At 40.9% G+C, this 17,741-nt stretch overlaps 1 protein-coding gene and 1 pseudogene across 2 annotated transcripts in view; one reads left to right on the top strand and one right to left on the bottom strand.

The window, feature by feature from the left end:
- Positions 1–17,323, bottom strand: part of CYP2C49 (cytochrome P450 2C49) — a 40,243-nt gene extending 22,920 nt beyond the window's left edge. The window contains 4 exon segments of one of the 2 annotated variants that reach the window (NM_214420.1): positions 3,760–3,920; positions 7,543–7,692; positions 7,852–8,014; positions 17,037–17,323. In NM_214420.1, the coding sequence (NP_999585.1) occupies positions 3,760–3,920; positions 7,543–7,692; positions 7,852–8,014; positions 17,037–17,204 (642 nt within the window). In that variant the 5' untranslated portion in view covers positions 17,205–17,323. 2 annotated transcript variants of the gene reach the window in all.
- Positions 10,031–11,483, top strand: LOC102163635 (tyrosine--tRNA ligase, mitochondrial pseudogene; annotated as a pseudogene).
- Positions 17,324–17,741: the final 418 nt, after the last annotated feature.

The raw sequence follows: 17,741 nt of genomic DNA, 5'->3' as shown, positions 1-17,741 counted from the left end.
TTCAGGAAGGGTCTGGCTGACCACTGAGGGCTATGGCCATGCTTTTGGGCTGTCATCAAAGTAGATTATGGAAACTGGCCTTGGAGGAGTAGTGGAAAAACCACAGCCAGAGAGTGACTAGGCTTGAATTCCAGATGTATATTCAGGCATTTCTTTTCTTGTCTATAAAACAAATTCTCTGTCATCTTTCTCAAATATGCACTCCATGACACTATGCTATGAATGAGGCTAAGGCACGACTGTGATGTTCAAACATTCACTGCACAGAAAAACATCAGCAAGAATGCTGTAGTAGACAGCTCTAAAGGTCAATCCCCCCATAAAACATGTCAGAAAATCAAGCAAACACTGTCACAATCAACTTGTCAGAACTTGTCAGAAACACAAAAGTTTACAGCTATCATAGGAATGCTGAAGCGAGAAATAGGCAACTTTAAATGGCAAGAAAGATTTGTGGCTTTTTCCCCCCACTTGTCCCACCTCCCTCCTCAGCTTGGCAGTGGTCCCAACAAGGGTGGCTTGCAGAATGGGAGCTTGGTTCCTGGTTCCAGAGAAACCAAAACAGTCCTCACTCACAAAGAATTATGTGTCTGTGTTCTGACCTCTCTGAGGCCACCTGCAAGGCTGACATAGCCACTAGCTTTTATTTCCGCTAACTTAAAACTCAGGGTTGGAAATGCAGCAGGGATGTTGCGCAAACGTAGCATGATGAGTAACAACCTGCAACCGCTGGGGGCAAACAATTACAGTTAAGGCATAGGAGAGAGCATCCAACCCAGCCCCTGCAAAGGGAGGGCCTTGCGAAATTGGGACATTCAAAAGCACCCACCTGAACTGAGGAATTTAGAAAGCTATGCGCATGCCCAGGGCCGGACATGGGCTAAGAAAAGTCCTGAGAAGACACTATGCTTTCACCTCTGCCTGATCTCTAGGCTCAGTACAAGCACTAGGGGAAGACCAAGACAGAGTCCAAAATGGCCTGGCTGAGGCTACAATGAGTGCCCCAGCACAGAGCTCATCTGGAAGAGTTATTTCCTCCCTCCTTCCCTCCTTCCTGTCTCTTCCTTCCTTCCTTTCCCTTGCTTTCCCTTCTTCCCTTTATTCCTTTCATTTTCCTTTTTTTGTTTGGCTTTTTTTTGGGTTTGTTTGTTTTTAAGGGTCACACCTGTGGCATATGGAAGCTCCGTGGCCAAGGGTAGAATCAGAGCTGCAGCCACTGGCCATAGCCAGGCGAGATCTGAGCTGCAACTAAGACTTTCCAGCACAGCTCCAGGCAATACCAGAACCTTAACTCACTGAGTGAGACCAGGGATTGAATCCACATCCTCATGGATAGCAATTGGTTTCCTTATCACTAAGCCACAAAGAGAACTTCCCTTCTTCCTCTCATCCTTTATATTTTTCCTTCTGTCCTTCCTCCTTTCTCTCTCTCTCTCCACTCTCTCCATCTCCATCTGCCTTTTTTTTTTTTCTCCTCACATTTAATGATGTCTCTATCCAGATGCTAGCTGGACATAAACTAAAGGAACAGAGATTTCAGAGACCACACATGACCAAAAAAAAAAAAAGAAGAAAGAAAAAAAGAGAGAGAGAGAAAGAGACTTTGCCAAAATAGTTTAGAATAGGCAGTCCAGCAGTTAAGGATTTGGTGCTGTTACTGCTGTGGCTGGGGTTTGATCCTTGGCCCTGTAACTTTTGTATGCTGCACACACAGCCAAAAAAATAGAAGTTATAGCCTACATAAAGCAAAAAGAATCTATATACTGACAATGAAAAAGCAGAAAAGGAAATTAGGGAAGCAATCCTGTTTACCATTACATCCAAAAGAATAAAATAGCTAGGAGGAAACCTACCTAAAGAAACAAAAGTCCTGTACTCTGAAAACTACAAGCCACTGATGAAAGAAATCAAAGATGACACAAATAGATGGAAAGATATACCATGCTCGTGGATTGGAAGAGTTAATATTATCAAAATGACTATACTACCCAAGGCAATCTACAGATTCAATGCAATCCCTATCAAATTACCAAGGATATTTTTCACAGAACTTGAACAAAATATTTTAAAGTTTGTTTGGCAGTACAAAAGACCCAGAATAGCCAAAGACATCCTGAAAAAGAAAAATGGAGCTGGAGGAATCAGGCTCCTGGACTTAAGACTATACTACAAAGCAACAGTCATCAAAACTGCATGGTAGTGGCACAAAGACAGACATATAGATCAGTGGAACAGGATAGAAAGCCCAGAATTAAACCCATGCACTTACAGACAACTCATCTATGACAAAGGAAGCAGGACTATACAATGGAGAAAGGACAGCTTGTTCAATAAGTGGTGCTGGGAAAACTGGACAGCCACATGGAAAAGAATGAAATTAGAACACTCCCTAACACCATACACAAAAATAAACTCCAAATGGATTAAAGACCTAGATATAAGACCAGACACTGTAAAACTCTTAGAGGAAAACACAGGCCAAACACTCTCTGACATAAACAGCAACATCTTCTCAGATCCACCTCTTTGAGTATTGACAATAAAAAGAAAAATAAACAAATGGGACCTAATCAAACTTTAAAGTTTCTGCACAGCAAAGGAAACCCTAAACAACACAAAAAAGACAACCCACAGAATGGGAGAAAATCTTTGCAAGTGAATTGACTGACAAGGGATTAATCTCCAAAATTTATAAACACCTTCTGCAGCTCCATACCAAAAAAACAAACAACCCCATCCAAAAATGGGCGGAAGATCTAAACAGACAGTTCTCCAAAAAGACATACAGATGGCCGAGAAACACATGAAAAGATGTTCAGCGTCACTCATTATTAGAGAAATGCAAATCAAAACCACGATGAGGTACCACCTCACACCAGCCAGAATGGCCATCATCCAAAAGTCTACAAACAATAAGTGCTGGAGAGGGTGTGGAGAAAAAAGAACCCTAGTACACTGTTGGTGGGATTGCAAATTGGTGCAACCACTGTGGAAAGCAGTATGGAGATGCATCAGAAAACTCAAAATAGAACTACCATTTGATCAAGCAATCCCACTCCTGGGCATCTATCCAGAGAAAACCAGGACTCACAAAGACTCATGTACTCCAATGTTCATTGTAGCACTATTTGCAATAGCCAAAACATGGAAACAACCTAAATGTCCATTGGCAGAGGAGTGGATCAAGAAGAGGTGGTACATATACACAATGGAATATCACTCAGCCATCAAAAAGAATTAAATACCAGCATTTTTAGCAACATGGATGGACCTAGAAACTATCATGCTAAGTGAAGTCAGCCATACAATGAGACACCAACATCAAATGCTTTCACCGATATGTGGAATCTGAAAAAAGGACAGACGGAACTTCTTTGCAGAACAGATGCTGACTCACAGACATTGAAAAACTTATGGTCTCCAGAGGAGACAGTTTGGGGGTTGGGGGGATGTGCCTGGGCTGTGGGATGGAAATCCTGTGAAATCAGATTGTTATGATCATTATACAACTACAGATGTGATAAATTCATTTGAGTAATAATAAAATGAAAAAAAAAAAAAGCAAAAAGAAATAGGAAAACCTATAGCAAGTTAAAACACACACAGAAAGGGGAGAATTTGATTCCCAGAGTTACCACATTGTAATACACAAAATAACTCATTTCCAAACATTCACTTCCAAACATGGTCCAGATGGAATTTTGGACTTGTCAAAGAGTAGAGCACAAACAATTCAGGAAAAGAGAATGTTGACTTCACCTGGATCCACGGGGAGCTCAGAATCCTGAAGTTTTCATTTAGTTTTTCCAACAAGGTAAGAAAATTTGGATCTGTATAATCAAAACGATTGTGGAAAATGATGGAGCAGATCACATTGCAGGGAGCACAGCCCAGGAGGAAAGTGGGATCACAGGGTGAAGCTAAAGATTTAAAAAGATTTTAAACACCATTAAGAAAAAATATTTATATATATATAAACTTCTTTGTGGATAATAGGTATCTCTAAAGTAATCTCTAAAGTAATGTCTACCTAGAAATTCCCTCATCAGCAAAAATTTCAGCATCCTTAAAATCAATGCATCACTTTTCCCTTAAACATGAATTGACCATCCCATCCTAGTTTGTTTAATAATTATTCTCCAAATACTCTATGTACATCACTGCCTTGACCCAAGGAGCTGGCTCTTTTGAAGAGAAAAAAAAAGTAAGATTCATTTTTAAAAACAATAATTCAGGTTATCTATCAGTGGAGAATCATATCTGTTTGGTAAGCACATAGAAAATTAAGCATTGATGTAGGAAGGAAGAAATAATTAGGATCTGGAAACCTTTTATATGTGATGAATAGTTGAAGGAACATCTGATAGAGTCAATAAAGGAAAAGATTAAAGAGAGAAAGCTTCAAGTACCTGAAAGAACAATGAAAACAAGAAAAAGCCACCTATGTTGTTATGAGAAGAAAAACTAACTCAAACACAAATTTTAAGATTTGTTTGCTGGAGTTCCCCTCATGGCACAGCAGAAATGAATCCGACTAGGAACCATGAGGTTGTAGGTTCGATCCCTGCCCTGCTCAGTGGATTAAGGATGCAGTATTCCTGTGAGCTGTGGTGTTGCCGTGAGCTGTGGTGTAGGTCGCAGACATGGCTCGGATCTGGTGTTGCTGTGGCTGTGGTAGAGGCCAGCAGCTAGGAACTTCCATATGTCACAGGTGTGGCCCCCCCAAAAAAAATAATGGATTACAAATATTTGTTTGCCTAAAACAAAACTAAATAAGAAGTCTTCACTTCAGACTTAAGTCACAGGGCAAACAGGGAAGGTTAAATTGATAACTGGAGTCCTTTTGTTTCTTTATTGCAATATGGGGTGGGGTGGGAAAGCAATGTCCTGCTTTAAGAAACAGGGATCCTCACCACCAACCAGGCCTCACATTTCACTTATTTGGACAGATTCTTCCCTCTGATGGAATTCTAGGATATTGTTAGATATAGCCACCAACAGAACACCTTACCTTAACTTTTGTTTTTTTTTTTTGTTTTTTTTTTGGGGGGGGAAAGCATTTTATTTGATGATATGTGGACTATAAGCAAATTCACAGACTTTTAATGTATAAGGAGTGGATCTAGTAGAAGACCCATTATCAATGTTAATGATATTATCAATTTTCATTATCAATGAAAATGATAGCACATATGTACTTTTTTTTCTGAATATCTTCCGTAATACATTTTATTTGTAACATCATAATTACTTAATATACACCAAGCTACAGAACATTGCCCCCAGATTCCCTATGGTTTATTCCAATATATCTTACAGATATTACCATTTTTTTATTTGCTATAAACGAAACAGTACTAAGAATCTCAGTTTTACAACACCTTAACTTTTGAATATAGATCAATTCTACCACTTTACAGAGAAAAAAATTAAAGCAGAGGAAAAGTAGCTTTCTTTTTTATTGGCCAATACTTAAATGAAACTGCTATAGTCAAATAAATGATCAATTTTCTTTTAATGGCCACACTGACAGCATATGGAAGTTCATGGGCTGGGAACAAACCAGCACCTCCACAGCAACCCAAGCCACTCAAGTTGGATTTTTAATCCACTCTACCAGATCGGGAACTCCTTATAAATTTTATATGCAAAAAAATCACATCATAATGCAATTAAGCATGACCTGCATCAAAGTGCTGAGAAGAAATGATAGTGATTTTAACAATAGGAATCCTTAGTTAACTGGTCCATGCCAAGCTCCTTTTCAGCTGAAACATGTCAAGTCACTAAGCTTCTACAAGAACTTCTTTTAGAAGGTAGGGTATAATTTGAGAAGGCTGTGAGATTTCTTTCAGTATGTGGGACAGCTAAAATATGATGTTTATCTTTCCTTTCACTTCATTGGAGAGAGAGGATTAAGAAGCAGGTAATTTAGAATCTAGACTGAAAATCAGATTCATCATGACAAGCACTTCATAGGTCAGTACAGCTGCCACTAGGGGGTGAAAAAATTGCCATGAACATTCTAACCCCAAATCCAATTGTGTTAAAATGTCCTTGGGGGGTTATTTTTGTTCAGATGTGAACCCAACATCAGGAAATGACTGCCAATGAAAATTCAGTTTGTTACCCATACTTCCCAAGAGGAGGGGGCACAGCACACAGGGCCACAGGTGGAAGCACCAAGGTTGACCAGGAGGGCAGAAGAAACAGGCAGAGAGCACAGGCCAGAGCCTTTACTGGGGTTTTCATGGACTACATGAACTAAGAAGAGTAGGTTGGCTGGCTAAATTTAGTTTGGCCAGCATGTGTGGCCTAAAAAGTAAAAAGGAAAAAAGTTATTAATGTACTAATAGAGGGGTAGATAAAGAATGCTGAAAACAGTGAGTTCCCATGTGGTTCAGCAGAAAATGAACCCAACTAGTATTCATGAGGATGTGGGTTCAATCCTTGGCCCACTTACTGGGTTAAGGATCCAGCATTGCCATGAGCTGCAGTGTACTTTGCAGACATGGCTCGGATCTGGCATTGCTGTGGCTGTGGTGAAGGCCCACAGCTGTAGCTCCAATTTGACCCCTGGCCTGGGAACTTCCAGATGCTGCACTGTGGCCCTAAACACACACACACACACACACACACACACACACACACACGCACACGCACACGCACACGCACACATATACACAAACACTGGAAAAAGAAACAACTAATATGGAAGGCAGGGTCATGAATTACTAATAATAGTCAAAATCTAGTTAAATTATTATATAACCTGGTATTTGCGTAATGTTCATGATTATGCTATTGCATCCATGTCTTAAAAATAAATGACAATGCTGTACATAGGGAGCAACATTAAATAACTCAAGCTGATAATTTAAAAATAGCTGTTTACGTGGAAATCACAACTGATGAGATCTGCCCTAATGGATGCCTAAGCAATTAAAACCACATAAAATAATCGTTACTAGCCAGAACAGCAGGCAATGGGTCTCAGAAGAAAGCCTCAGACACATAAGTGAGTCTGACCAAACAAATAGAGGCCAATTAAGTTAAAGCACATGTCATTTGCTTCACACTCCATAAGGACATGGTGAGGGCATTCCCACCCTGTCCACTTGACAAGTATTCCCTGGTGACATGTTCTGGAATAGATAACCCACATTTACACTATGGGAAAAACACTGTCCTCTAATACTAAAACAAACAAACAAAAAAAACCCAACCAACCAAACAAACAAAAAACCACTTAAAACCTTCTTCCTTCATGATATAATGATTGAAAACAAAGAGCTCAAAACAGAATAGGATTAAATGACCTTTTAATCCACACTGTGTGCACCATCATAAGGATACAAACACATGAAGCACAGATACACAAAAGCTCCCTTGGCTCTGTTTCACACACCCCCTCCTCCACACCAGGGCCAAAAACCACAGCCCATAAGGAAGATGTGGCTGCCCAGAAAAGTCTCCAAGGACATCCCAGGAGGGAGAGAGCAGTCTGTTAAGGTCAGACTTACAGATCACAGCCTCACCCACCATTGGTTTTTCTCAACTCCTCCACAAGGCAGCGGGCTTCCTCCTGAACGCGTTCCTCAATGCTTCTCTTCCCCATCCCAAAATTCCGCAGGGTCATGAGGGAGAAGCGCCGGGTCTCCTTCCATCTCTTTCCACTGCTGAAGATGATTCCTACCAGGAGGAGAAGCAGAAACTAGGAGGGAGGTCCCAGGCAGGGAGGACAGAGCTGACACTTGGCCTCCTCACAGATGGACCAAGCTCTTCTAAGGGACTCTTCAAAATTTTCCAACCTCCCCACCCCCATTACTAATGCTGAACATGCACACCTACCATGCCCTTTATTAACTCTCTCAGCCATTGGGAAATGGCCCCTTCCAGAAAATTCCTCTCCCCCATCAATTAGGGCTTCTTTTACTGCTTCATAGCCATGCAACACAACAGCAGGCTTCAAGCCAAAATACACGGTGAATACAGGGCCATAGACTTTTGAGAGCTGGGAAATGGAAAGAAAATGCAAATATTAGCAAAAGAAGTCACAATTTCATCTATTTTACTCGTCGTTAAGACTGCTATCAGCATCGTATTGTTGATGTTTTTAATCTGCCATACATAACTTCAAGCATTTCTAGATCTTTTATATAAACATGGTGATAAAGCAACAGCCATTCATGATTAAATAAAAAAAAAACTCTGACCAAAGTGGTAGAGAGGGAACATACCTCAACATAATAAAGCAGAAGACCTCAATATACATTTTTTTCAAAGAAGACATACAGGTGGCCAACAGGCACAAGAAAAGATGCTCAACATTGCTATTAGAGTAATGCAAATCAAAGCCACTATGAGATACCCCCTAACACTAGTCAGAATGGCTATCAACAAAAAGGCTACAAACAATAAATGCTGGAGAGGGTATGGAGGAAAGGGGACCCTCCTACACTGTTGATGAGAATGTGAAGATCTACAGCCACTATACAAAACTGTATAGAGATGCCTTTAAAAACTAAAAATAGAACTACCATATGATCTGGCCATTCCACTCCAGGGCACATATCCAGAAAAAAACAGAACCTGTAATTCAAAAAATACCTGCACCCCAGCGTTAATAGCAGCAGTGCAATAGCCAAGACATGGAAGCAACCCAAGTGTCCATCAACAGACAACTGGCTTAGGCATATTATTATACAAAAGCAAGTCAAAACTACAGTGAGGTACCACCTCACACTGGTCAGAATAGTCATCAATAAAAAGTCTACAGGGAGTTCCCTGGTGGTCTAGCAGTTAAGGATCTGGCATTGTCACTGCTGTGGCTTGGGTCACTGCTATAGCACGAGTTCAATCCCTGGCACAGGAATTCATGTATGCTGTGGCACAGCCAAAAAAATAAAAAAGTCTTCAAGTAACAAACACTGGAGTGCGGGTGTGGAAAAGAGAACCCTCTGCACTGTTGGAGGGAATGTAAATTGGTGCAGCTGCTATAGAAAACAGTATGGAGGTTCCTCAAAAACATAAATATAGAGGTGCCATGATATGATATGATACCCCAGACCCATTCCTAGGCATATATCAGGAGAAAACTCTCAGGTGAAAAGATATGGAGTTCCTCTTGGGGTTCAGTGGGTTAAGAACCTGATATAGTGTCCATTTGGATGTGGATTTGATACCTCACTCAGTGGGTGAAGGATGAGGCATTGCCACAAATTACAGCACAGGCCACAGATGCAGCTCAGATTTGGCATTGTTGTGGCTGTGGCACAGGCTGGCAACTGAAGCTCCAATTCAGCCCCTAATACAGGAACCTCCATATGCCACAGGTGTGGGCTTTAAAAAAAAATACATGCATCTCTATGGTTACAGCAGTGCTATTTACAATAAACAAGACATGGAAACAACCCAAATGTCCATCAACAAATGAGTGAATGAGGAAGACGTGGGACATGTGTACAATTGAATATTAACCAGAAATAAAAAGAATGAAATAATGCCCTTTGCAGCAACGTGGATGGACCTAGAGATTATCATACTAAGTAAATTAGACAGAGAAAGACAAATAATGTATAATATCACTTATAAGTGGACTCTAAAATATGACACAAATGAAAATTAAATTAAAAAGAGTTCTCTTGTGGTACAATGGGTTAAGGATCCAGCGTTGTCACTGCAGCAGCTTGAGTCGCTGCTGAGGCACAGTTCCATCCCTGCCCTGGAAACTTCCCCAAGCAGTGCGCAGAGCCAAAAACAAACAGACAAACGAATAAACAAACAAACAAACAGGAAGAAGAAAAGAAAAAGAAACAGACTCACAAAAAATTTATCCTTACCAAAGTGGGGAGGGGGGACAAATCAGAGGTATGGGGTTAACAGATGCAAACTACTACATGTAAAAGGTAAGGAACAAGGATTTACTTCATAGCACAGATTCTTATATTCACTATCTTGTAATGGACCTCCACTGAGATGCTGGCACCCACACTGGAGTGCATTTCCCTGTGTGGTGGTTTGCTATCCCATGCGAGTCAAGACTCTACACCACTCCACCGTTCAGGGGTTGCTGGCAGTGCAGGCCACTTGGGGTCTGCTCAAGGAGTTCTTCCCCCAAGAGGGGTGCCAAGACAGAGCACCCAGGGCCTCTGACCAGGGCGTGGCGGGCTACATTCCCCAGAGGCTTTGACACCATCTTGCTTCACACAATCGACCAGCTGGTGCCCTTGGCCCTGTTTCCCTTCCAGAAGCAAACCACAAGGTCATCATGCTAGTGGGAGGTGCCACTGTGCCTTTGGAGGAAGAGAGCATCAGTACCACCCAGCATGCATGGGGGAGGGCTCTGCATGCAGAGGGCATGCAAAGCAAGGCACGGGCCTGCGCCTAGGGCTCCAGACCATGGCGGGTAGGTGCTGGGAGCTCTTCACTTAACAGATGTACGTGGGGTAGCTTCAAGGTGCTGGACCTTTTGGCCTAGTACCAGAAGCAGCACCTGGGGGGCTTGCTAGCAGTGGTGGGTGGCCACTTCCTCATGGGCTCACTGCTGAGGTGCAGAGTGGGACGACTCAACTCAAGACCCAGGAGGAATGAGTTTGGCCAAGTTTTTATACCATCATATGCTCCAAGCCTATGATGTCTGTTACCTTTTCCAGGGTTATGGATGCCAGGCCCAACTGGGTGGATCTAATCACCTGGGTAATATCATGTCTGGATCCGAGTTCATCCATAAATTGACAGGAGAAGACAGTTTTAGACTCTCTCTCTACCTCTGATTACGAATACAACTGAAGCAATACTGGGAATGTCAGCTGTTACTACTGTTTGGCTACACAGAGATAAGACATCCTCATTTGACTTGTATCCGTGTTTTGAGACAGCAGGATAATTTGGTAGAGAGGTACCTGAAGCTCTTCACTTTTCTGCCACTTCCAGAAGTTGGCCGTAATGCAGTTGCATTTCAAAGAGCCAGAAAAGCAGGGCCCTCAGAAAGGACTTGGCTACAGAAGTAACAAAGCTTGTTCATGGACAAGAAGGACTGGACTCAGCTAAAACGTCTACATAAGCCCTTTATCATAGCAGCACAGATGCCCTGGAGCTCATGTCGGATCAAGAGTTAACAGAGTTGTTGAAATAAGCTTCATTTTCCGAATTAGTTCTTGACCCTGGAACAAGCTTCCTAGATGCATGCAGCAAAGCAAATGCCATTCCCCAGGGTGTCAATTGATGACAGAAAGCAAAGTCAGTATAAATCAGAGACAAGTAACAATTCCTCAGAGTGTTTTAGTTATTGGACAACATATTCTTAAGAATGGACTTAAAAGAGGAACAAGGAGTTTCTAAAATGGCTTCAGCTTGGTTGAAAAATCCTTCTGGTGGCTCAGACTTAACATCATTTGTTTTCAAGACATATGAAATCATATATTTGCTTATGCAAATCAAACAGCAGAAGATGGAATATACTCTAGGCCTCACAGCATGAGTAATTTCATTATTTATATAGGCTGCTTATGTTTGTGTAATAGTGGGATATTTTATTTCCTGATACTTAAACATCAAGGACTGTCATAGGAAAGCATGATTTCCAGGGTAAATCTCTTTCAATAATTAGTCTTCATGAAAAACTAAGTGTTGTCTTTGCTATCCTGCCTTTCTTGCTCTTTAGTAAACGAGGAGGAACAATGAAAAAGTGGTAGTCTAAGAAATTGGGGGTACTTTTACAACAGGTGTATATCTCACTGGATATATTGGAGACATTTCTCCAAGGAAGATATACAGATGACCAACGAGCACTAGAAACAATGCTCCACATCCCTGATTGTTAGAGAAATGCAAATCAAAACTACCATGAGGTAGCACCTCATACCAGTCAGTATGGCCAACATTAATAAGTCCACAAATAACGAGTGCTGGAAGGGGTGTAGAGAAAAGGGAACCCTCCTGCACTGTTGGTGGGAATGTAAGCTTGTACAGCCACTATGGAGACCAGTATGGAGGTACGTTAGAAATCTATACATAGAACTACCATATGACCCCACAATCCCACTCTTGGGCATATATCCAGACAAAACTCTACTTAAAAGAGACACATGCACCTGCATGTTCATTGCAACTCTATTCACAATAGCCCAGAGCTGGTAACAACCCAAATGTCCAATGACACATGATTGGATTCAGAAGAAGTGGTATATATACACAATGGAATACTACTCAGCCATAAAAAAGAACGACATGATGCCATTTGCATCAACATCGATGGAACTAGAGACTCTCACACTGAGTGAATTCAGTCAGAAAGAGAAAGACAAATACCATATGATATCACACATATCTGGTATCTAATATCCAGCACAAATGGACCTTTCCACAGAAAAGAAAATCATGGACTTGGAGAATAGACTTGTGGTTGCCGGGGGTGGGGGGAGAGGGAGAAAGGATTGGGAGCTTGGGGTGAACAGATGCAAACTATTGCTAATGGAATGGATTTACAATGAGCTCCTGCTTTGTAGTTCTGAGAACTATGTCTAGATACTTATAACAGAGCATGACAATGGGAGGAAAATTTATGTATTCATATATGTGTAACTGGGTCCCCATGCTGTACAGTGGGAAAAAAATTGTGTTTGGGGAAACAACAACAAAAATTAATTAAAAAATTTTTAAAGGATTAGAAAATGAAATTTGGGGTACCCTTATAACAGCTGTTTATCTCACTGGATTTTTGCTGTTTGTTTATAAAAGTAATACAGATCTCCTTTAAAAAGGAGAAAAGTTAAAAGAAGCCATAGTTGGCATTAGAAATTACAGGAGAAATAGTTTCTTTTCAAAAAAAGAAGAAAAACGACTAAGTTGACCTGACTTTTCAGAAAGTTTCTAATTCAGTTTTCCAGTCCCTTGCCTTTGTTTCTGAATAATTAAAAGTACTCACAGCCCTGTTTTTTTCATACTTAGTAAAAAATGTAGCAGAGTTTTATAAATTTATGAGCTTTCAGTTTTGTGTCAAATTATGTCCCCAAGCAGATTGCAACTTGAGATAACCTGAAAAGTTAAGGAACCAATGAGATAAAATAGAAGATAATCATATGAGAGTATCAAAAGATAAAAAGACTAAAAAATTTCAGGTCAAATTTAAAGGATTTAGAATCAAGACTTAGTTGGAAGTTCTCGTTTTGGCACATTAGAAACGAATCCCACTAGTATCCATGAGGATGCGGGTTTGATCCCCAGCCTTGCTCGGTGGGTGCGTTATCTGTCATTTCTGTGAGCTGTGGTGAAGGTCGCAGATGCACCTCAGATCCTGAGTTGTTGTGGCTGTGGTGTAGGCCACAGCTGTAGCTCCAGTTCGAACCCTACCCTAGGAACTTCCACACGCTACTGTGGGTGAGGCCCTTAAAAAAAAAAAAAGGATTTAGTAAATAAAGCTCTATATTCATTAGGCAAGTTGTTCCTCCAGAACTGTTTCCAACATCTGAAAAATCGATATAATAACACCCGTCTTTTCCCTGAGAATCATGTGAAACACAAACACACACATAAAATGGTTTACAGTGAGGTTTGTTCTAGAAAGTCTGACAGGCAGCAAAGCATGGCTTTAAATTCAGATTCTAGCCCTGAGCTGTGGTGTAGGTCACAGATATGGCTGGGTTCTTGTGTTGGTGGTGCTGTGGGGTAGGCTGGCAGCTACACCTCTGATGCGACCCCTGGAAACTTCCATATGCGAGTAAAGTTAGGAAGAATTTATTTGTTGACACACTGTAATATCACTTCATATCGACAACTTCCTTCACATAGTAAGAACATACAGGTGTCCATTATAATGTCAGAGATCATCTCTACATTTCAGAGCTTCACTCAGTTTGAGGACCAACAAAAGGTTTTGTCCTTCCATACCTCTCTTGCCTCTGTTTTTCTTGGTACAAAGGTTTGTGGTACTAGCAAGTGCATTACCATATCAGGTAACATTTTCAGTTTGAAATGTGTTTGATACACTGGAGAAAGGTGCATTCATTATATGTTTTCTCTTTTCCCCTTATAAATTCAAAAAGCTGGAATAGAATAGCAGTTATATGATCTATCTGAAATAGGTAAGTCATGGATGGCTGTAAATTCAAAAACCTGATGTTTGATGATGGCAGAGTGATTGTTTTTTATTTTATTTTTTGTCTTTTTGTCTTTTTAGGGCCACACCCAAGGCATGGGGAGGTTCCCAGGCCAGGGGTGTAATCGGACCTGTAGCCACCAGCCTACGACACAGCCACAATAATGCCAGACCTGAGCCAAATCTGTGACCTACACCACAGCTCACGGCAATGCCGGATCCTTAACCCACTGAGCGAGGCCAGAGATCGAAGCTGCAACCTCATGGTTCCTAGTCAGATTTGTTTCTGCTGTGCCATGATGAGAACTCCAGCAGAGTGATTTTAAAGTGTGCTAACAAACATTTTGGTAGCACGTATTCTTTCGTTGGTTTATTTAACTTTATGGCCCTATCTGGGGCATGTGGAAGTTCCCAGGCCAGGGAATGAATCCAAGCCACAGCTGCTACCTATGCCTCAGCTGAGGATCCTTAACCCCCCACACCAAGCCAGGGGTCAAACCCAAACCTCTGCAGTGACCAGAGCACCTGCTGCTGGGTTCTTAACTCACTCTGCCACAGCAGGAACTCCAGGAAGCATTATTATATGAAGATGATACTGCGAACAGATTCAAAGTAGGACCATATTATATCGGACTGAATCTGTTTATGTTTTGGGGTGTTTTGTTTTGTTTTGTTTTGTTTTTGTCTTTTAGGGCCGCACTGGTAGCGTATGGATGTTCCCAAGCTAGTGGTCAAGTCAGAGCCATAGCCACTGGCCTACACCACAGCCACAGCAATGCTAGATCCAAGCCATGTCTACAACCTACACCGCAGCTCATGGCAATGCTAGATCCTTAACACAGTGAGCAAGGTCAGAGATCAAACCCTCATCCTCATGGATTCTAGTCAGTTTCACTACCACTGAGCCATGATGGGAACTCCTGAATCTGTATATGTTGAGATTAGGTGCTGAACCTATTGCTTCTTAATAAATAAGTACCAGTAGCTAAATACAAAAGACACACTCATATTGTTCCTGCCAATGGCCCTTCACACATGTCATTATTTTAAATTTTTTGGTATCTTTAACATATTTCTCTTAAAACTTGTAATTTTATTAAGAACTACCTGTGGAATTGTAGTAAAATATCTATATCTTCTAAACCTTTCTCTCAGCCCCTGAAGGCCTTTAGGAGTATGTGTGTGTATACAGATATTTTTCTTTAAATAACGAGACTTCACCCTGTTTTTATTTAAAAATAGCTTGTAATAATCTATAATGGAATATAATCTGCTCTGGAAATAACTGAATCACTATGCTGTGTACCTGAAATTAAGGCAATATTGTAAATCAACTATACTTCAATAAAAGATTTTTAAAAGATACAATTAAGATTAATAATAATAATAATAATAATAACCTCTGAGGTCCCAGGCCATGGCCTGGGCAATTGGTACTCAGATCATTACTAATCATCATATCACTACTTTGAGCTAAGTTTCTTTACTCTGGCTTATGGGTAAAGAGATTGAGGTTCAAAGAATTTCCTATTTATTTCCACTGTCTCACAGGTAATAAATAGAAGAACCAAGTTTCAACACTGTGTCGCTGACCTCTGATGCTTGAGCAATTTATCTGTTCCCATGACTACCTTGGATCCTGACTGTTTCAGGACCACTCGAAAGCTCATCCCACAGGGATTCTGACTCAGTAATGATAAGAGCTAGAAATCTGTATTTTTAAAAACCACCCCAGTTGATTCACATGCCCTGCCCAGTTTGAGATCCACTGGTCTTACTAAAACATAATGCAAGCATCACAGAGGCAGTGCCAGGTCACGCAGCATCTCATGGAAGGACAATTTCTTGCATTCTTGGCCACACACAGTAGCTTTGTGCAGAATCCAAAAGGATTTTGTTACCATCCAGCTAGCCCTGACTGATTACTTTTTTCTTTCATTTGCTCGTACTTGTCCTGATCCCATGCTCTTTCCTTAACATCAGGCAAAAAATGCCTCCTCACAGAAGTCCAATTTTCATGTCTGTTTGGAACAAAACACACAGTTTATAGGGTAGATGATTTCTTGAATGAAATCTCTAATCACAAAACACTTCCTTTGCCATTTACCTTCAGCCAATGGTGATGAAAGAAAGAAGGGAAGGAACACCTGTCTTTTATCACATTATAATTTTGATTCTACCATACAAAGACCTGGAGTTCCCATTGTGGCTCAGCGGGTTACAAACCCAACTAGTGTCCATAAGAATGCTGGTTCAATCCCTGGCCTCACTTAGTGGGTTTAGGATCCGGTGTTTCTGTGAGCTATTGAGGATTTTGCAGACCTGGCTCAGATCCCACATTGCTGTGGCTGTGGTGTAGGCCAGCAGCTGCAGTTCCTATTAGACCTCTAGCCTGGGAGCTTCTATATCATATGCCACAGGTCCAGCCCCAAAATGCAAAAAGAAAAAAGAGGGAAGAAACATTCGTCTTTTCTCATGTTATTTATTATTTTGATTCTCCCATGTTATTCCACTATCCTTGATAATAGCAGACCAAAATTAGTTCTGCCACAGGGAGCTTTGTTTTAAAATGACACATTTTGGGAGTTCCCATCATGGCACAGTGGAAATAAATCCAACTACAAACCATGGGGTTTCGGGTTCGATCCCTGGCCTTGTTCAGTGTGTTAAGGATCTGGCATTGCCATGAGCTGTGTTGTAGGTCATGGATGCAGCTCTGATCTGTTGTTGCTGTGGCTGTGGTGTAGGCCAGCGGCTACAACTCCGATTAGACCCCTAGCCTGGGAACCTCCATGTGCCACTGGTGCAGCCCTAAAAATACAAAAACAAACAAACAAAAAGACTTATTTTAATATAACTTATGTTAATAAATGTATTTTATTTAAAAGTAGTTGTTGACTTACCTTATGCAATCCAAAGGGATGTAAAACATACTTACGTTGCTTAAGGATTTGCTGATGTCCTTAACATCTAACTGTAGGATATTTCCAAGAATTGAGAGAGGAGTCGGGCCAGGCGGGAGCCTCCCCTTCCCAGAGTTCTGTTTCCAGAGTGAGAGGAGAAGCAGACAGGAGAGACAGAGCACCAGGACCACAGCCCCATCCATGATGCCCTCTCTTCTTACTTAGACAACTGGGAGCCTGAAATCTAAAGCTTTTTTATAACAGTCCCTGCTAATAACTTCTGACTCTCTGACTCATAAAGTGAACAATTAGCTAGGTCTACTTTAATCTCTTTTGAAGGGACCTTGGCCCTGTGATGAAGATTAAACTGTGGTGTTCTTTGCTCTTGCCCTTGTTCCAGTGCCCTATCAGAAACATTCTGTTTTAACAGGTCTGGGGTAGAGCCCAGGTAAACACCCCAGGTGATTGAAAACAAGTGAAATAAATTGCTCAACATTCTGGATTCTTGGATTAACAACCAGTTGAGAATTTATGACTTTGATGGTAATCCTTCTATATTAAAAAATCTTAGCTTTAATGCTTTATCAAACATTAATATACTTTGTCCTTGAAAATAAAAGCCTTTTAAAATATTTCAGCATAATATGCTAACATTATAGCTTTCTAAACATAAACTAGGTAATATAATTCATACATCTTGAAAGTTCAAACATGTATCAAGTAATGAACTAAATTGATAC

Source organism: Sus scrofa, chromosome 14 (assembly GCF_054392235.1).
Source record: "Sus scrofa isolate SSC_HxYL_T2T_F1_AM1 chromosome 14, Sscrofa_HxYL_maternal_Yorkshire_Landrace_v2.0, whole genome shotgun sequence".
NCBI lineage: Eukaryota > Metazoa > Chordata > Mammalia > Artiodactyla > Suidae > Sus > Sus scrofa.
The sequence above is the reverse complement of the archived record's forward strand: the minus strand, read 5'-3'. Positions and strand labels throughout refer to the sequence as shown.